This window comes from Candoia aspera, chromosome 2, assembly GCF_035149785.1.
Source record: "Candoia aspera isolate rCanAsp1 chromosome 2, rCanAsp1.hap2, whole genome shotgun sequence".
In the NCBI taxonomy this organism is placed as follows: Eukaryota; Metazoa; Chordata; class Lepidosauria; order Squamata; family Boidae; genus Candoia; species Candoia aspera.
The window spans coordinates 178807760-178829572 of record NC_086154.1 but is presented as its reverse complement, the minus strand read 5'-3'; the positions used below and the strand labels follow the sequence as shown (position 1 = coordinate 178829572).

Genomic DNA, 21813 nt, shown 5'->3' with positions numbered 1-21813 from the left:
GGCGTTAAATTTTACCTGTATCGTCAATATTTCACAAATGAATAAAAGCAAGATTTAAAGATTTTCATATGATCACTGGCCAATAGCCCACTCTTTTTTGCTTCTACTTCCTATTGCTGAAGAGCCTACTGTGCCTAAAGTGCTTTTCACCAATCTGGTGTCTTCCAAACCCATCATGCCAACCAATTCATAGTCATTGGCCAGTCTGTCAGGATAATGGGAGTTACTGTCAATGAAATTGAAGGATCCAGTTTGGAGAAAGCTATCTTAAAATAATTCAAAACAGCCTATCTTCCACAAATACCTATTATCACCCAATGTCAAGTCAAATGCACTGCTTTCCAGTGGAGACATATCATACATTTGGTCTCAGAATCATGTGTGAAGCAGTTCATTGTGTGGCTGCCCAAAACCCAGAGAATGGAAATATTCTTTTCTTTCAATTTGATTGGAAGTAATTCATAACTCTGTTCATTCCTATGCCAGTTGAAGCCTGCTAATAAACCCCACTCCCAGTGTTGCCGTGCTGCCTTGTTATAGTGTGGGGGTGTTCCTAGGAGTAATGAGCAAAGAACACCAGAAATATATGCCAAAAGTATATAATCCCAGCAGGATTATAAACCCAAGGCATGAAAGTCATCCCAACTGCCCAGCTAAAGTAAGCAGGCACCTATATTGGGCAGCAGCGATATAGGAAGATACTAGAGGCAGATTATTCCTTTAGTAACAACAGTAAAGGCATCATTTCATACTGCATGGGAGAAAGCAATGGTAAACCAAACTTCTGTATTTTACCAAGAAAGCCACATGGACAGCCAATATGAAGTTATTTACAATACAGTGCCGGATGATGGGCTCCTCAGGTTGGATGGCACTCAGTATGCTACTGAGAAAGAGCTGAGGCTCTTTCAGAGTACTAATGGGACATCTAGTTTTATGGTCACATTCAATCTGAAATTGACAACATGAAAGCAAGATGTGCTGCTTGTTGTTAGAAACTGGAAAAACAAAGTTGGAAATATTAAGGAAGAAAATGTGGTTGGACTGTATGGCTGAGGAAATCAAATGAAGCAGGAGAATGACTCAGCAATTTCTGCTGATTCAATGATTTCTTCATTGCTAACACTGTATTCAAACAAGTAACAGCACCAAATGGAATACATAGAAATCAAACACACTACATTATTAGTACAAGGAGGTAGAAGAGCTCAGTTTTAACAAAACAGATGTAGTCAGGGGCTGTTTGCAGAACAAATCAGGAACTACCCATGTGCAAGTTCCAAGTTAAGCTCAGGCAGAAGAAGAAAGCCAACCATATTTTCACAATATGATCTTGAGCATAATACCCGCTACAGTATTTTCAAGGAAAACATCAGGGATCGTTTTGAAGTTTTGAACCTCATCGATAGGGAACCAGAACTGTGGAATAAATCAAAAAAGTTGCTAACAATGAGTGTGAAGAGAGACTGCCAAAGATTAAAAAAAAACAGAAGAAAGCAACTGGATATCAGAACAAACCATGGAAATTGCCAAGAAGAAACCAAAGCCAAGAAAGACAAAAATCTCAGGAAAGAACAAAGAGTTTCAGAGAGCTGTTAGAGGAGACCAGGAGCAGTATTACAATGACATCTGTAAAGACATCAAAGATGGGAACACATGAGAAACAAAGTAAGTCTTCCAAAAGATCTTGGAGGTTAGAACCTCAGAAGGAGGTTAAAACCTCAAATCTGTATATGAAAGTATGCTAATGGACAGATAGTAACTGATTCCAAGAAGATCAAACAAAGGTGGAAGGAGTATATAGTAGAGATGTCAACATCCAAAATATATTAGAAGATATTTGCTATTTACACAGACATCTAGTATTAGAAAATTAGGTTCAATCAGCACTCCAGTCATTATCGAATCAGAAGGCTGCTGGAATTGATGGGATATCTTCAGAAATATGGCAAGCAACAGAAGAAGAATCTGTAAACAATCTCGCCAAACTATGCCACTAAGTCTGGTGAGTAACACAGTGGCCAACAGATTGGAAGATGTCAGTCTACATACCAATACCAAAGAAAGGAAGCTCAGCAGAGTGTGCATCCTTAATTTCACCTGCTAGCCAAATAATACTTAGAATCATCCAATGCAGGATAGAGTCCTATATAGAAAGAGACAAGCCAGGTATTCAAGCTGACTTTAGAAAAGGCAGAGGAACACAAGACATTATCTCTAATGCAAACTGGATAATTGAGAAAGCCAAATACCAGAATGAAGTTAACATGTGCCTCATTGATCATAGAAAGGCCTTTGATTGTGTAGATCATGTCAAACTGTGGAATGGGAACCCAAGAACATCTCATTTTTCTCATGCAAAAGCTATACACAGGTCAAGAAGCCCCAGTCCGGATGGAACATGAGACAAAGCAGTATACTCTCTTATTTATTCAACCTATATATTGAAATATATACTGAAGGAAGCTGGTTTGGAAGATGAACAAGGTTTTAAAACTGGAGGAAGAAACATCAATAACCTGTGCTATGCTGATGATACAAAGTTTGGTTGATATGAAGTATTGGCAAAGATTATTGAAAATACCATGGACTGCCAGAAGAACAAACAAATCAGTTTTAGAAGAAATACAACCAAAATGCTCCCTAGAGGCAAAGATAACTAGGCTTAGACTCTCATACTTTGGGCACATCGTCAGGAAAGACCGATCGCTTGAAAAGGACATCATGTTTGGTAAAGTTGAGGGCCAGCGGAAAAGAGGAAGACCAGTGTGACGGATTGATACAGTTACTGCAACAATGGATGCAGACATTGGAACAGTCAGGCACATGGCGCATTTCGTTGTTATACATAGGGTCACCATGAGTTGGAAACGTCTCCATGGCAACTAACAACAACATGCTGATGACACTACTCTGAGAGCTGAAAGCAGATCTAGTAATGAAATTCAAGCAGTACAATTTTTAAAAAAGGGTCTAAAAAATTGGACTTTGAAAAAACAGGATCAAAGAGTGTTGATGCTTTTGAACTTTGGTTTTGGAGAAGACTCCTGAGAATACCAGGGATAGCCAAGAAAACAAACAAATGGAACGTAGAACAAATCAGTTCAGAGTTTTCACTCGCTCAAGGCAAAAATGACCAGGCTCAAATTATCCTACTTTGGACACTTTTATACAAAAACCTGGCTCTCTGGAGAAGTCTATAATGCTGGCAAAGGTGGAAGGAAAGAGAAGAGGACAACCAGCAGCGAGGTGGATGGGCTCAATTGCAGCAGTGAAGGGCGCATCGTTGGAAGAGCTGGAGGACCAGGTTAGGAACGAGTCGTCCTGGAGATAATTTATCTAAGTGGTCCCTAAGAGTCGACACCGACCTGATGGCACACAATCAATCAACCATTTAAAAACACACCCACATCCTTAGGTGCATTATCTCATACACCTGATTTTGGTTCTTTCATCTTCGACTCCGAACTCGCTCATCTCCTCCCCCTGCTACTGGCCGAATACCCTCCACGTGTCGTCTCGCTCCCATTCCATATCCGCCTCAACCTAAACTCCACCCCTTCATTTTCATTGGCCCCCTCGGTTGCTCTATCCCCACCCCCATGCGTCTGTAACCGCTCCTTCGGCGTGCTGCTTCCCGTCTCGGCGAGCCTCGCCTCTCCTCCCAGGCCCTTCCCCTGCTCGCCGATTGGCCAATTCTTTCCCATTCCTGACCATTCCTTTCTGTCGCTCCCGTTGACGCTTGACGGCTTGGAAACGTACGGCTGGCGCCCCGCGCTTGCCACCCTCTTCGCTTTGTCCACGTCCAAATGTTCTAGCCCCGCCCCGAGCTCGTGCTCCAGCGGCGAGAGGAGGCGGCCGCGGTGTTTCCGCCTTGCACGGGAGGCCCGGCGGCGGACCCTCCCGGCAGCGGTCACGACTATGGCGGCGGCGCCGCGAGCGCTAGGGAGCTCGGGGGGACAGTTGCGGTGGCGGGCGGGCCGCTGGCCGCTGCTGCTATGGGCCCTCCTGTGCCTCTGCCTGCGGCCGGCGGAGGCCCTGGTGGAGGGCTTGTACTGCGGGAAGCTGGTGTGCTACGACGTGCTCGGCGTCAGCCGCGATGCCAGCAAGTCTGAAATCGCCCGCGCGTACCGGCAGCTGGCCTTGCGCTACCATCCGGACCGGCAGCGGGAACCCGGTCCGGATGGCAAAGGAGCCGAGAGCGCCCAGGAGAAATTCCTGCTGATCGCTACCGCCTACGAGACCCTCAAGGTGAGAGAGTGGGGCCGGGACCGCCCCCTCCCTCCTCCCGGCCTGGGCGGATGTCTCCGGTAAGACACGCACCCTCCCCTTCTGCGAACGCGCGCCTCCTCCCGCCAGTCGCCTTGAGAGGATGGAGCAGCTGTGGGTGACAGGAATGGCTGACGCCAGAAGGACTCCGAATAAGTGGCCCTGCTTGCTTGGGCCCTGGAGCATTTCCTAGATGATTTAATTGCAGATCCCTTCGTCCCCAAACACTGTGCTGGCGGGGGATGATGCAAAGTGTACTGCAATGTTTCTGGAGAATGCCAGGGCTATTGTATACATACCACAGGTGTCAAATTAGGAAAGGTTAATGAAAGTGGAAAAGGAGCTCTGCTGCATCGCTCTTACTGGGGGTGGCTGGTAGCATAGAGTCCTCCCTACCAAATGTAATCTCTCCTACTTGGATTTTATATTTATATTTATTATTTTAGTATTTTGGTTGTTTATTTTGTAATTTTATACGTTGATGCTTTTAAAAGGGTAATTTTATTGTAAACCACCCAGAGTCCCCCTTTTTGGGGGGAAATGGATGGTGATAGGAATTTGAATAATAAATAAATAAATATTACAAGTCCTTCTAATCCAGCAGTCCATTTTCCCCTGTTAGTCAGGTAGAATAATCAAGAAACCTGTCTGGCTGTTGCTAGAAGGCTTTTTCAGAAAGGATTCTATCAAAAGACGTCAGCTTTTGCAAAAATGGAACTTCCCTGCATAGAAGCAGCATATCTGGATGCCAGCCATTAGGGACAACAAGAGGAGAAGATGGATTCTTTTGTACCATACCTGTGGGCTTCAAGGAGCATTTGCCTAGCAGCTGTAACAAGTAGCATCTGGGCTAGACAGATCTTTGTATTGTCTCAATACAGCAGGTTTCATGTTCTTAGAACATAAGAAGGGAGGAGGCCTTGCAGAAAACTTTTTAAATTAAAACTCTTTAAGGCTTTTCTGTGCTCTGAATATTTGAAATGTCAGTATTAGGATTTGAAATGGGTGATATGGATGCATCACATCATGGAGATGTTTAAAGTGTTCCATGTACTTTAGTAATCTCTACAGCTCTGATGTAAGATTGTGTCTTGTATTTATCCCCAAATTGCAAAAGAAGGCTGACGTTCAGAGAAGAGGGCCTTGAGACAGGTTATTGATCCGAAGTGGATATTTTCTAATAATGAAGAACAGTTGTCATAAATTGGAGATATCCTAGATAGAGCCTTTGGCTTGTATAATCTCACCTCAGCTAGATATGCTCTCTCAGAAGGTGTATTGCTGTGATCCTGTCCTCTAAACTTTATGTAGCAAGAGACTTGTGACTTTTTTTTTTAAAAAAGCACTTTTGATTGTGAGGATATCACACTTGATGATATGGCAGGAGTGGGTCAACTGAAGATGGGAGGCAGAGAATCAAATATTCATGGGTGAGCCTAAAGTAGCTCTTTAGATTGCAGCAGGCAGTGTATAAAATGATCCCAGCATTACAGAATATAGGTAGTAAACAGTATCATTAGTTCCCAATAATTTGAATTGGCAGATTAATAAAAGCAAGATGAAAGCTAACACTAAGGTGAACTTAATAAAGTCCCCCAAGCTTGAGAGGATTTCAAAAAATGAGTCAGGAGCATTATTTTTAGAGGTCCCAAAAAGCCAAGTTGAGGATCTTCTAATTTTTATCATGCTGCCACATACTAAAATGTGCCTGCTTGGTAGGCTGAAATCCAAATAAAACTATGAATTTCACTTTTCCTCTCTACTTTCAATTATGCTGGTGTGTTTTTAAGACTATCAGGTTTATAATTTTCCCCATTCAAAATGTTTGATGAGGAGTGAGTGTTTTTAGAAAAACTTTCAACCATGGTAGGTAATTGTAAACAAGGCTTCCATGAAGGACTTCAAGTAGTAAAGAATCTTTTGAATTATTAAATATAGATAATGTCGGACTTCGTGGTCTATAAAAATACAGGAGTTGTCATACATGCTGGTAAGTTATGTTAAAGAAGTTTAATTTAGGAATCAATTCTAATAGAAATATAGCTTCTTGCATCTCCAATAGGGATTTTAAAAACTTCTGAAATGAATGAAAAGTAACTGCCAGTCATAGTTGGCAAAGTAACCAGATGGATGGTGGTGGTCTGACTGTATATAAACCAGTTTTCTTCGCTGCTGACATCCCTTTCCTTTGCACATTATACCTCTTCTAAAATGTCTCTGAAATAGGGCTTTCTACTTTCTGGGCTACAAAAATCTGGATGACTACTAGATGGGGGCAAAATGTTACTGTTTTATGTATCTCTGCTTCCATCTGTATTTGGTAGCCTTTCTATAAAGGGTATGTTAGTGAGATTTGCTATAGTTGGGAGCAATCTTACCATGCTTTCAGCTTTTAGCATCTTCTCTGTTTCATTTATTCTTGGGCATAGGAGGGTACATCTGTTTAGTTGATGGATGCAAGAGAGAAGTTTCACTTCTTTCAAAACCAGGCATCTTTAATATGTAAAGGTTGGGATAAATCCTTTTCATTTACATCAGGATGAGAAACAATAAGTTGAACAATGAGTAGACAAATAGGAGGGTTTCAGATCTTCAGCCAAATAACTGCATTGGAAATCTTAGGAAGCTGTTAGCAGATGCTCTATAATTTCTCTATCCTTTCAGTGTGTTGAATATTCAGAGTGCCAGGGCATGCAAACAGTACATTCAGTGTGGTCAAAAATGTGGTGGTGTCTAGCCAAACTAATCACTGTAAGTGATGTGTGAAGAAATTGGAGACGTTTTCTGAGTTGTGTGAGTATAGTTGCTACAAGCCTTCAAAGCTAGTGAATTCAAGAGCAGTGCTTTCCTTTATTCTAGAAAAATAAATAGTTGTCAGTGACTCTCATGCGGGAAAGTAAGATCTGCACCTCAGCCCATTATTGCTGCTTGGGCTCAGCCTCTACAGTTGAAAATATGGATAGTCTTATCTCTTCATCTACCTGATGCTTCTTGCCTGTGCTGGAATGTAACAGAACATTGGATTTCTGTATCTGTATGCATAGCAACATGCCTTTGTGGAAGGAAGATTTCCATACTGGAAACACTCCTGGATAGAGGTCATCTTTTTCTTGATCATTTTCCCAATTGTTCCTTCTTCTCAATGTCCTTGTTTTCAAATTGAGTTCTGAGGAACAACAAAAGTAGACAAACTGTCTGCTGTTAGAGATCTTTCCCTGAGCTTATGGTGAATTAATAGGTGCATGTGGTATCTCTTTTAGAATTAGTAAAGCGTTTATGTACATTCTTGTTGCTGTACTGAATCTAGAATATGCTGTGGGTGTGATTGTGCAAGAAAGAAGAACCTGGCCCTCATTCTAAACAGCAACCTCCTTCTCCTCTCTTCTTATCCCTTTTGAACAGTATCTTTCAGCCTTCCCCCTCACCACATTTTTAAAAAAATAATAAATCTCAATCCTCAAAAGATTTTCAAAAAACGAAGTTCATATTCAGATGTTCTCTCAGCACCCAGGAAGTGAGGGAAATCCCACCCTCAAGAACAGAGGCCCAGACATGATTCGAAAATTTACCCCCTAAAAGATAGAGGAAAGGAGTCAAACGTATCATCCAAGACCACCTCCCTTCCCTTTTCTTCATGCCCACCTGGGCCATTTATTTCACTGCTGCTGGGGGGGGGGGGTTCTGTTCATCCTGGGCAGCAGAAGTAGCTGCAGCCATCATTATCAGCTTACTTTCTTGCCACCTTCACTTGATTTTATATATTTTTTAAAAAATCAAATTTTAAAAAAATAGGAAGCTGGAATGCTGAAAAATGTTTCCAGCATCATTATTAGTTTGAAGACTGCCTGAGTCCCAACAAGCTTTCTTAGAAAATAAAAATGATGGATGATTGGAGACCAGTGCTTTGGTTGGAAAGACAAACATAAGGAAGGATGGTAAAGAGTATCCTGCAGGAGGGCTACATGGAGTGGAAGTAAGCATTCAAGTATACCATAGTTTGTGATTGATTATGCTGCTTATTGCAGCCATTTTGTGAATGACCAAGCTCTTCCATGGCAGACATTTGTGAAAGCATCAGTGGCATCATCTCAAAAACATATGAATATCCTCTAGTCAACAAAATTGGGACCCTTGTCTTACCTACAGAATCACTTCAGCCCATAATGTATTGTGTTATTCCAGAGACACATAATATATTTTCTCATTTGTGTTTGAAAGTAAATTTATTGCCTAGTATAAATTCAACTTTATTAGTTGTTTTGTTCTATTGCATAAATAGAATTAATTTATTTGATATTTTAATTTCTAAGTCAGCAAAACTAGATATAATTTGCATAAAAACAGCATTAAAAGACATTTACTTAAACTGACATACAACTTTTATTTCCTTCTGAAATGGAATGTTTCCACATAAAAAACTGCCAATTGCTTTTTCAGGATGAAGAAACTCGTAAGGATTATGATTATATGCTGGATCATCCTGAGGAGTATTACAGCCATTACTATCACTATTATTCTAGAAGATTGGCACCCAAGGTGGATGTCAGAATAGTAATTCTTGTCACTGTTTGTGCCATTTCTGTATTTCAAGTAAGTATGCTTGTGTCATATCTGTTCCAGTATAACCTGGACATATTGCGGTATTGGACCTAGAATTCGACTTGTGTTGAAGGGTGGAGGTGGGGAAGATTCCTCCTCTCTGCAGCCCATTGTCTGGAAAGCCTGCATGGGGAAGAGGGAATTGATTACTTTTCCCTCCATGGCACAGCTCAGTAGGCCTCGGTTAGTATGCTAGGCGTTTTTTTTTTCTTTATGTAAACTGCAAATAATAAAGTTAAATATTCTGTGCCAATTTTCTTTGGTTGAGACACTGTGCATAATTTGGTATGTATACTTGCCACATACTTGCCACATATTGGGAGTTATTTATTAATACTGAATTTGCATACCATGCTTCATAAAGCCACAGAGCAGTTTACATATTTCTTTGTTACTTGTTTGTCATGACATGATTATACATGAAAGCTTGGATACGTGTTTGAATAAAAAGAGATTGTGATAAAAATACAAGCAGGTAATGCATGAAAATAATGCATTTGGATCTCTTAAAGATTGCATGTCCTGACTCATAAGCCTGGATACATAGGAGCTGCAGAATTTCAGAAAAGAGGAAATAAACAAGGTTGTACCAATGAAGAAAAAATAAAACACATTTGATGAGTGAATTTTATACTTAGCCCAAATAGCATAGGAAAAATAAATGTTAAAGTATTGTCTAAAATTAGAATTGTCTGTAAATTTGAATTTACCATTTCATATTCTAGTTCTTTAGTTGGTGGAATAGCTACAATGAAGCTATCAACTACCTAGCAACCGTGCCAAAATATCGCATACAAGCTACTGAGATTGCCAGGCAACAGGGGCTGTTGAACAGAGCCAAAGAAAAGGGCAAAAGCAGACGATCCAAGGAAGAAATCCGCAAAGAAGAAGAAGAAATAATCAAAGACGTAATAAAAAACAAAATAGATATCAAGGGTGGCTACCAGAAGCCCCAGATCTGTGACATCCTCTTGTTTCAAATTATTTTAGCTCCTTTTTATCTGTGCAAGTACATTGCATGGTATTTTGGGTGGATTTATTGTTTCAATATCAAAAGGCAAGAGTATGGTGAAGAAGAGAAATTGTACATCATACGCAAATACATGAAAATGTCACAATCCCAGTTTGACACGTTGGAAGATCATCAGAAGGAGTCTTTCCTTGAACGGCAGCTTTGGATAAGAGAAAATTATGAGGTGAGTGAGGGAGTCGCAAGAGAAGTAAACCCCCAACTGTTCTGGTTTCTGTCATCTAGGGCTATTGGATAACTATAGAGGTGGCTTTCTCAATCTTACAGCATTGGTTTCATCCAGCGTATCCTAAGTATCCTTTGTACAACTCAAATCTCATATAAAGGTTGCTCAAATTTCACCCACGTTGCCATAACGTGAACTTTTATTTATAACCAGGGTGAATGGATAATTATCAATAGATCTGTACTAGGGGTTGATGTTTTATCATCTCCAGTGCAGTTGTTATCTGGGGTTAACAACTGAGGCACAGCGGATACTCCTTTCATTGAGGTGAGTTTTGTGAAACAATATGTCACTTTCTCTTTAACTCCTAAATAACAGGTGCATAGTCACTACAGTCTCATAAGCTACATTTTGTTCATTTCTATAATACCTAGTTAATAGTCAGAATAGATAGATTTCTAGCATGAGATTTTTTATTTTTAAAAAAAGATTGTTAGTCTGCTTACTACTACTAATTATTTATAAACACAAAATGGTGGTTCAGGAGACAGAGTCAATTATCTACTTAAGAAATACAAAAAAGGACAGCCCAGCATTTGCATGTACAGGTAGCCCTCATTTAGCGGCCACAGTTGGGACCGGCAACTTGGTCATTAAGTGAAGCAGTTGCTAAGTGAAACCATGACAGCGCTTATGATCTTACTTCAGCTTTCCTTTGCTTTACAGACCTGTGTGGTCATAACAGCGAGGACTGGTCTCAAAGTGGGGACTGGTCTCCCCACTCACTTGGGGGAAGGTCATGAAAGTTTCTGATGGACTACAGGTAGTCCTTGTTTAGCAACTGCTTTGTTTAGTGACTATGCACAGTTACGATAACTCTGCATAGTCACTAAACAAGGCAGTTGCTAAACAAGGACTACCTGTAGTCCATCAGAAACTTTCATGACCTAAGGCAGTTGCTAAACAAGGACTACCTGTAGTCCATCAGAAACTTTCATGACCTTCCCCCAAGTGAGTGGGGTCTTGGGGAGGAGAGGTTTGAAAGAGCATAATGGGTGCTTTAAAATACCAATATCACCTCTGAAAGTCCTGAACCCACCTCCATGGGCCTCACCCATCTCATTTTTAGAGTGCAGTCTCAACATGCCATTCAGTGGTCCTCAAGCTGATAAAAGTTGCATACCCATGATATGCTCCATCCCATGAACTCTACTTTGGCATTTACATACAAAATTGCATGTGACTTGCTGATAAGTGATTCCCATACAGTATTCTAGACTCCCTGGCAGAGCTGAACAGTCATGGTCACAATCCACTACTTTATTTGTCTGTATTATAGTTGAACAAAACTGAGCTTGAGAAAAAAACTGTGTAATATAATAGCAGCCTTTGCTTTGGTGCGTGTGTGTGTGTGTGTATGTGTGTATCCATCAATTTTATCTGCTTAAATTGCTAGGAAATAAATGCTTGGAGATTTCCCTGAAAGATACGCCAGTAGATCATGATATACCTTCTGCCTATCCCTGCTTTAACCTAGTGATTTTAACATTCTCCTTGCCTTCTCCAGCTCTTCAGTTCAAAACCACTTCTTCACTTACAGTTACTGTATGTAATTCACAATAATCTATTTGAAATACCTAATATTATATGGATGAGTCTGCATTTGAGATGGATGGGTCTGCATTGAAATTTGCAATGAATCTGTGCAAATGTACATTGCAGACTGATGTTGCTTTCATTAAAATCTTCCTTTCTTTTTAGCTTTACAAACAAGAGCAAGAGGAAGAGCTGAAGAAAAAAATGGCAATGGACCCTCGATGGAAAAGATACCGGCGATGGATGAGGAATGAAGGACCTGGAAGACTGACATTTATCGATGACTGACAAGTGCAAAATATGTACAGTCATGTCACAGATGATTGACAATTTATTCATATCTAAAATGTTCAGAGTTTAACTGCTGTGTTTCAGCAGTGTCCTAAAACTCAGGAATTAATCAGGCAGAAAACTAGTAACATTTTATGATTTTTATATATTATAAAAAATAAAAGTAAATATGTTAAATATACACAATTGTTTTGTTCCACTCTTGGTCTGGTATGGAATTAAAACTCTCTGAGGCAGATTATTAATTCCTTTATACTATTACTATAATAAGCATGTAGGTGGGACCTACAAATACTGAATTTAGGCAGCGAACAAATCTTGGAAGGTTTGTAACATAATGCCATGATGCAATTGTCTCTGCTTTTCCTCTGTATAATCTATCTATCTATCTATCTATCTATCTATCTATCTATCTATCTATCTATCTATCTATCTATCTATCTATCTATCACATTTCTATAGCCACCTTTCTTAAAAGCTAAGTTCTGGGTGGCTTACAATCCAAAAATAAAACAAGATATAAAACAATAAAAACACAAGAATCAGTAAAACCAAAAAAGAAAAACCTGGTGCCACAACCACACTTCCCTGATGTCACTCACTACTTCTCATCCCACTCTGACCTCACCCTGTCCCAACACTGGGGGAATAACCCTGTTATGAGAGTTCATCCTTGTTTATGTATCACAAAAATAATTTATTTTTTATTTTTTTTTATTTTTTAAAGATCAAAAGCTAATGACAGGTTCCTTTGTGTGGTGGTTTGGGCTGGCAAAGACAAATTTCCAGTAAGAGCAGGAACAGTACTTTTGGCAAGTATCTGTTATAATTCCAACACAAAATATTAGTGATACTTGTACAGTGGCAATACTTAGGATTATTTCAACGAACCATTTGACTAAATCGACATAAGACGGACGTTAATGGAATATGCTTTATCCCTTCTATAGTCCTGAAGTTTTTTAAAACTTCAATATATATATATATATGTGTGTGTATATATATATATATATAGTGCTTCTGAAACAGGTAGGATTTCTACAGCTGAAAAAAATAATTTTAATAATTGTGAAGATCTAAGCCGCCTTTATTAATAACCGGTGTGCATTGGGCTGGTGATAAAATACTTCCGCCTTATTGTTCAAATTCCAGTTCCTTTGGTTGAATATAAATATAAATAAATATATATGTATTCTCCAGTAAGTATCAAAATAAGACAGCCTTCAAATGTAACAGTTATCAAGTCCTGGAATCTGAAATGCATTAACACTCTCATGTACAGAGCTTTTATATTTATTCATTAGGGCAAGCTCCAGTATGGCAAATAATGTGTGATTTATGTAACATAAAACAATCCATCGGTGCTGCTCTGGGATCATTTCTCCAGATAAATGCTAGTGTGAAGGCCATGTAAGCTGATATTAGGAATATCTGACAGAGCATAATTCCAAATGGAAGCAGACAAAACTGGATCATTATTACCTTATATTAGCATTCCCCCTCCTGGCATCCAGTTATGTTTAATTAAAGTTTCCATTGTCCCCAGACAGTCACAGTTTCTGGATATTTTTTTTCCAATTAAATGGGGGGGGGGGAGGAGGAAGGGGAAGCGGGTAGCGTAGCTGTCAGCCCCACTAAGCAGGCCAAACCAAGAAGTCAACTCCACAGGAAGGCTAAGCCTGCTTTTACAGAGATATGCTATAATAACAGAACCTTGCAAGTTGGATTGTGCTGTACCTGTCCCCCCACCCCTCCTCCTCCTCCTCTCCTAATAATTAACTGAACCAGAGTAGTGTCAGCCTGAGCTTCTTATGTCACCTTGTTTCTCTGGACTAAAAAAATGGCTCTGCCCCCTTTGCCTAGGTTCTTACATATCTCCGTCAAGGTTGTCTTCCTTATTCTCTAGAGTGGCAGGCAAGAACATAATACACTTGGAGTAGTGTGGAAGGTCCTTCCTTAACACCTGAATGATTCTCAGACCAGATCACGATCCCCTCAATTACAAACATGCACCCTTCAGTATTTTATTGTAAAATGTCTCTAAGCTTTTCTGCTATGCATTGGTTTCAGAGTGTATCCTAGTTAGATACCTTGTTTTGTGAACTTGCAAGGCATTTTTACAATCTTCCACCTACAGTACTTAGAACAGAAGACTTCTTTCATTCAGTAAGGCTTGATCCTAGAGTAGTGAGTAATTTTACAACCTCAAAGTCATTTGCATTTTACAGTATATACAGTATGTTGTTCTGCTCAGAAGCGTAAAATGGGTCCTTCAAGAACCTGGCACCACAAGACCTGGGCAGCCATATTTAAACCCGGAGTTTCAACTGCTGCTGGTGTACCAAGATGGGACCTAGAAGTAGCTAGGTGTGGAACAGAGTAAATGACTGCCACTTTAAGTCTTTCAGTGTAAATGATAAAGTAGTAACAAAATGCCTATAAACTTAAATATTCTGAGCATTTTGTTTCTACCATGGTAAGATGCAACTTCTTCACCAATATGACACCAAGTTCTGTGTTCTGACACAAAAAAGGTTATAACCATAGTTCTAGGTTACACACTTAAATCAGAAATTCTTCCCCCAAGAAACATGAATGTTAACATTTTATTTTAGAGAAAGTCTATAAGGGAAAGTGTCTAGGTCCCTCTTCAGAAAACTTGCTGGAATTCTTTGCATTGAGTCTAGCTGTTGTAAGGTTTCATCCAGCTTCTGACTCAGAAGATGAAACTCTTTCTGAGTCAGAAGGGGAAACAGAAACTTATCAAGGGGAAACTAGGAAAGCAAAACGCAGAAGTGACTCAGCAGCACGGGAAAAGTCACAGACACTGATTGGCCAGTCTTCAGAGGAGGATTTAAATCCTCCAATCAGCACGTGGGAAAGACATGCAGAAAAGTGCATGAAGGAGAAGGCAGCTCGATTGGCTGCAGAAGGGAATAGGCGCACAAGGGATCGGCATAAAAGGCAGATGCACAAAGAGCAAGCTGCTGGAGACAACCGATCCTTCGAGCTCACAGCCCCAGTGGAAGAGTCCTTACCTGCGTTGGAAATCTTGTCTGCAGCTGGAGGGGAATCAGCGCCTGCATTTCCTATCGTAGAGGACCTGTATCCTGCACCCACAGCCACAGAGGATCTTCTCCCTATTGAATCCAGCAACCTCAGCCTTGTGTCCAGCTTCAGACCTCACTGCCGCCATTCTGTGCATTCCAGGCATGCTCCCAGCCTTGTTCCAAGCTTCCAGCCTTGCCCAGAATCTTCAGTCCAGTTTCGTCGTGCTTCTAACTTCCAGTCTTGCCCAGAATCTCCAGCCCAGTCTAGCCATGCTTTGATTGCCCAGCATTGTTCAGGAACTTCAGACTTATCTTGTTGTGCTCCCAGTTCTCAACCTTGTCCAGGATCTGCAGTCCAGTCGTGTTTCAAGCTCCTCACTTAGTCAAGAACCTCCAATCCAGCCTAGTCATGTGCCAACCTTCAAGCCTAGTCTGGAATCTCCAGTCAAGTCCAGCCTTGTTTTGAGTTATCAGCCTTATCCTGAGTCTTCAGGCCAGTGTACCCAGTCCAGCCTGGATTGCCCAGTTCAGTCCAGTCCTGCCATCAGAGCCAAGCTTTGCCCGGTGGCTCCAGCTTGGTCTTGCTCAGCTTCCAGATACCAGCCTAGCTCAGGTAGTCTAAGTCCCATTGAACCAAACTCATTTGGATTCTTGTTAGAAATTCAATTTACTTTGCGGAATGGCTTCATCAAAAGATGTAGCCTGATTTATTTGCATTTCAGCCAAAAGATGGACTTTGGGACTCACACTCACTCATATCAGAGCTGCCAATGTCTATATTATAGATGAATTATCTTCTAAAGGGGAAAGTAGCTGTGAGAATCATGGGTGCTCTGTGGTGTTCAGCTAGCTCGGATTTCCTCCACCCTCCTGCCTCCAGCGCCTTCTTATTTTTGCTCTTCAGTCAGTCTCAACTTCAGTCAGATAGAACAGATGACTCCTCCATGTACACATGTGTGTGTGATGCTGACTCTTCTCTCCCAGCTGTGAAGCCCAGGGAGATGGTGCTGGATTGTTCATGGTCTTGCTAGAATGAAAGCCTTTTCTCAAGGAGTCCAACCTGTGATTAGATCTTCCAAGAATCCATTCTGCTTCAAACCGCATACTAAGGATAAGTTTGCAATGGCTGTTTTGCTGAACAAGAAAAGTAATTTACATTAGACATAATGTGAATGATAAATGCCTTAATAATAGCAAGTTCAGAGCCAAGATGGAAATCTCCCTTTTCCTCCTTCTCCTCTCCCCTCTGAATGATTGTCCAAAAGAGGAAGTTTGTACAGCTCTCGAGGTGAGCAATAGAAGAGGAGGGGCAGGTCTCTCTTCTCTTCCTATATGGAAAAGATTATTTTATAGAAGAATGGGAATTGGACTTTTTTTCCCCTCCCACTCCCCTATTGCATGGGTAGGGCCCCTACCATCATACATATCCCTTTGATTTATATTATGTGAAAAAAGGAGAAAGCAGAGACAGTGTAATGGTTGCCTATTCTAAAACACTATCAGACTCATGAGCAGGAATTCAAAGATACCTGATTTATTAAAGAATAGTATGCAGGATCACAGAGAAAGCTGAGAATGATAAAAGCGCGCCAAATACAAACTAAAAACCCTCGGTGCAAATGAAATCCCTCCCCCCGTAGAATCTTCCCAAGTTCACAATCCCAGGTGCTCCTAATGGTTTCTGATGGTCTGCAGGAAAAGTCCTTGAACAGAGAACATAACCCAAACACATTCCATTGTAATAAACACAGATACAGAGCTTGGTACAAGGTCTCACAGCAGCTCCCTCCCAAACAGAAACGCGCGTCAGCACCATGGCATGTGAAACGTTATGATGTATACTGTACATTGAAACAGTGAACATGACATACTGCCCCCCCAAAAGAAAGAAAACACTAAGCAGCGGGCTTCAAAGGGTAAGCAAAGTGGAAACAGCGAACTAAATCAGGAGCATTAACGTGGCGAGCAGGCACCCACTCAGGATGAGGAAAGTGTTTCCATCGGACCAGATACTGGAGGGTGCCTCGAAGCTTGCGAGAATCAACGACTTCCTTGACCTCAAAGTGTTGTTGGCCATCAATCATGATTGGAGCAGGAGGAGGAGATTGAGGATGCCAGCGGGAGGAGTGGTGGACAGGCTTGAGCAAGCTGCAATGGAAAACAGGGTGCAAGCATTTCAAATTGTGAGGCAGGTCCAGTTTAACAGTAACTGGATTGATAAGACCAACAATAGGGAAAGGACCAATGAACTTGGGAGCAAGTTTTTTAGAGGGTTGTGGTGACTTGATAAATTTGGTAGATAGATACACCTGATCCCCAACAACTTCGTGTTGCAAGGAACGATGCTTATCGGCTTGAAACTTGTAAGCAGCCTGGGCATCAGCCAAAGCTTGTTGAATCACCAGCCAGGAATCAGACAGCTTAACAGCCCAGTCAGATGCAGAACATGTTTGGGAAGGGGGTTGTGGCAGTTCAGGGATGGGAACAAAGTCGTGACCAGAAACCACACGAAAAGGGGTTTGTCCGGTACTTTGATGGACAGCATTGTTGTAAGCCACTTCAGCAAAAGGTAGTAACTCCACCCAATTGTCCTGATGGTAGTTAATGTATGCCCTAAGAAACTGTTCAAGAGTGGAGTCTAAAATCTCAGTAGATCCGTCAGTCTCAAGATGGGAAGATGTGGACAGTGCTTGTTTGGTGCCAATCAATTTTAAAAATGACTTCCAAAACTGGGAAGTAAACTGTGTCCGACGGTCACTGACCAAACGGGAGGGGCTACCGTGGAGGCAGTAGATGTGGATGAGAAATAGGCACACCAATTGCGGGGCTGACAGGATGGATGCACATGGAATGAAATGTGCTTGTTTGGAGAAAAGTCTTTTACAACCCGAATGACAGTTTTCTTCCGACTGGGAGGAAGATCCACAATAAAATCCATAGAAATCTTGTCCCAGGGACGGGACGGGCTGGCCACTGGCTGGAGAAGCCCCTGTGGTTTCCCCCCTCCCTTACGTTTTGACATGGCACAAACAGGACAGGAAGCAACATAGTCTTTTACATCACGTCTCAAGGTAGGACACCAAAATTGACGATGAACCAAATGCAATGTTTTGACAAAACCAAAGTGTCCAGCAAGTTTATCATCATGGGAACGCTGTAAAATCTCAGCTCTTAAAATTTCAGGCACATAAAGGCAGTGTTCCACCCATGCCAGACCGTTTTCAAAAGAAACAGTGTCTTTATTAGCTAGCAACCAAGTGTCAGATTTCAGTGCCTGGAGAAAGTCCTTCTGTAACTGACAAGGAACTTGCACTTTCTGCTTCCCAGACTGGGCTGGGGGCGGGGTTCCCTGCGCACGGGTCTGGCTCCAAGTGACAGCAAACAAACCCAGTTGTGGTTCAGTGAGAACAGTCCCAACCACATCTGCCACCTGGTTAAGGTCCTGAGGTAAACACGACAAAGCATTGGCCAGAAAGTTTTTCTTTCCTGGGATAAATTTTAACTGGAAGTTGAAACGACTGAAAAACTGAGCCCAGCGAATTTGTTTAGGACTGAGACGCCGGGGGGTGCAGAGGGCTTCCAAATTCCTGTGATCGGTCTAAACCTCGAAAGGGCATTTAGCGCCTTCAAGGAGGTGACGCCAGGCTTCCAAAGCGGCTTTTACAGCAAATGCCTCCTTTTCCCAAACATGCTACTGGCGTTCGGTTTCAGAAAATTTCCTGGACAGATAAGTGCAGGGTTTTAAGTGATTTTCAGAATCTCTCTGTAACAAAATAGCCCCAACTGAGGAGTCAGAAGCATCAACTTGGACCACAAAGGGGCATTCGGGATCAGGGTGCTGTAGAATAGGCTCAGCAGTGAAAAGGGATTTCAGTTTTTCGAACGCTGCCTGGCATTCAGGCATCCAATTCAGCACTGCTCCAGGATGTTTTACCTTGCGTGTCTCCCCCAAGCCCTTGGTACGGAGTAAATCAGTGAGGGGCAAGGCAATCTCAGCAAACCCCTGGATAAATTGGCGATAGTAATTACTGAACCTGAGGAAACTTTGCAATTGCCTCCGGGTGCGGGGACGTTCCCAACTTAAAATCGCCTGAATTTTTGCAGGGTCCATTTCAGTGCCCTTGTCAGACACCCGATAGCCCAGATAGTCAAGTTGGGTCTTGTGGAATTCACATTTGGAAAGTTTGGCATAGAGTTTGGCATCTCTAAGCTTGCGTAACACCTGTTTGAGAAGGCATTCGTGTTCCTCCTCGGTTTCAGTATTAATGAGAACATCATCTAAATAAACCAGGACCCCTTTAAACAAATGATCATGTAATACTTCATTAATCAATTTCATGAAGACTCTGGGCGCCCCTGACAACCCAAAAGGGAGGACTTTGTACTGAAATGAACCCAGTGGGCAATTAAAAGCAGTTTTCCACTCATCCCCAGCTCGTATGCGGATGCGGAAATAGGCTTCGTGAAGATCGAGCTTGGAGAAAATCTTGCCCTTAGACAAATGAGCTAACATGTCCTTCATGAGTGGAAGATGGTAATTGTTGAGAATTGAGACGGAATTTAACCCTCGATAGTCCGTACAGAGTCGAAGCGTGCCATCTTTCTTTTCCCGGAATAGCACAGGGGCCCCAACTGGGGAATTTGCAGGTTCAATAAACCCCCTTGACACATTTTTGTCAATAAAGTCCCATAATGCCTCAAGCTCCTTCTGAGTCATTGGATAAATTTTTGGCTTGGGCAATTGAGCATTGGGAACCAACTCTATTGCACAGTCAGTTTTCCGGTGGGGGGGTAGCTGATCTGCTTCCATTTCCCCAAGTACATCTGCAAAGTCTTGGTATCGATCGGGCAAGCCTTCTAAATGTGCCAAGTAAGGGCACGGTGTGGCGATCGCAGCCCTTCCAACCCCCGCACGTGCAGCTCTCTCTGCTGTAGGAACTTGGTAAAACCCATCTTTAAAAGTCACAGTTCTGTGTTCCCAGTTTATATAGGGGCTTCGATAGGTTCTGCGCTGGTTCACCTCCTTCCTCCAGGGCCGGTCCCTATCGGTGGTGATAGGGGGTGAGAGATCCGACCCTCGAACCTGGTTGCCTATTCTAAAACACTATCAAACTCATGAGCAGGAATTCAAAGATACCTGATTTATTAAAGAATAGTATGCAGGATCACAGAGAAAGCTGAGAATGATAAAAGCGCGCCAAATACAAACTAAAAACCCACGGTGCAAATGAAACCCCTCCCCTCGTGGAATCTTCCCAAGTTCACAATCCCAGATGCTCCTAACGGTTTCTGATGGTCTGCAGGAAAAGTCCTTGAACAGAGAACATAACCCAAGCACATTCCATTGTAATGAACACAGATACAGAGCTTGGTACAAGGTCTCACAGCAGCTCTCTCCCAAACAGAAACGCGCGTCAGCACCATGGCATGTGAAACGTTACGATGTATACTGTACATTGAAACAGTGAACATGACAGACAGGGCCGTCAGAAAAAAAGCTCAAGAGAGAAATTATCTCTGTCCCAGTAATAAATATCATAGCCTCACATGTCATAAACTTAAAGACTTGCTCACATAAGTAGTTTCTAATCACAGTGCTAGCTAATTCTTCATGGCTTGTTTAGGATCTGATGTATGCCCTGCTTGAAAACATTACACACCTATATAACCCCTGAGGTTACAAAGTTGTTTTTCATAAGGAGCTGCTTATGTCACGCAAGCCTCTTTTGTAACTGAGGAATGATAGACCATGGTTGTCTGCATTTCTGCTATCTGGAAGAAGAAAGTCAAAACATTCCGTTGACCATGCCAAAGATACTGGAAAATGAAAAGCTCTTTAAAGGATTGCTTTGGGTATCAGCCACTGTTTCTCAACATTGCCTAGCTCTTGGTGAGTAGGCTAAGAAATTCCGCAAAATAGTCATCAACCTTGGAGGATGTTTTTTTTTTTTTTTAAATCCCTGGCTATCTTTAAGCAGCAAATATAGAATTGTCTAAAACAGTTCCCTATCTTCGGTATTCAGAGTCTAGTTACTGAGAAATTATTGGCTACGGTGCTTTGGTGCACAGAATGCAAATGCAGAAGTGGAAAAAAAACAGTTACATGATGAAGTTTATTTAATTACAGTCTTTGTAGACAGAATCTTTCTTGAAAGTGTAAATGAAAAGATCCAACAGATGCTAAGCATTATTGTTGCTTTTTGCTTTTTTTTCCCCCTTACCCAGTGGAGCAGTAGAGAAAAAATACGACAGCATATATTTATTAGAATGGAAATTTTAGTGGCAGCCTTACAGAGAAACTGGTTGAGTGATAAAGACTTGTAGTTTAGTTAATTACTGCATCTTTGTAGACAGAATATTCTTTGAAAATGTAGGCAGAAAGATCGTTTGAAGGGATACTCAAAATAGAGTTCCTTCCCATCGAATTTGGAAGGGGATGAGTCCACTGGAGTTGGGTGGCAAATAAATACAAATCAATCAATCAATCAATCGTTTTTCACCTGCCCTAAGGAAACTTGTTTTTTGTTGTTAATTTAGCTCCTCCTTGATTAAATGGCACATTCTTCTATTCATCGCAATATGACAAATGTGGCAGTAAAATAGGGAGAGAGATGCCCTCTTGTCAAACACATGAATGGGCAAGAAAGGCCTCACTATGGAAACTGAAAAGTCCATATGTTGTTATCACAAAGAACAGTAAAGCAAGGGCCAACCAGCTGGTTTGGGCTCACCTTGGTATTTGCTTTTAGCTTAAATGTGACAGGAAATGTAAGGCTCAGGTGTGACATGACCAAGGCAGATATATGGCATGG

General features: G+C 41.6%; 1 protein-coding gene across 1 annotated transcript; it reads left to right on the top strand.

Annotated features, from left to right (window-relative positions):
- Positions 1-3765: 3765 nt before the first annotated feature.
- On the top strand, positions 3766-12137 carry DNAJC25 (DnaJ heat shock protein family (Hsp40) member C25). The gene is made up of 4 exons (XM_063294974.1): positions 3766-4251; positions 8707-8859; positions 9594-10064; positions 11826-12137. The coding sequence occupies exons 1-4, from the start codon at positions 3922-3924 to the stop codon at positions 11946-11948; spliced, it is 1077 nt and encodes a 358-aa protein (XP_063151044.1). The 5' UTR covers positions 3766-3921; the 3' UTR covers positions 11949-12137.
- Positions 12138-21813: the final 9676 nt, after the last annotated feature.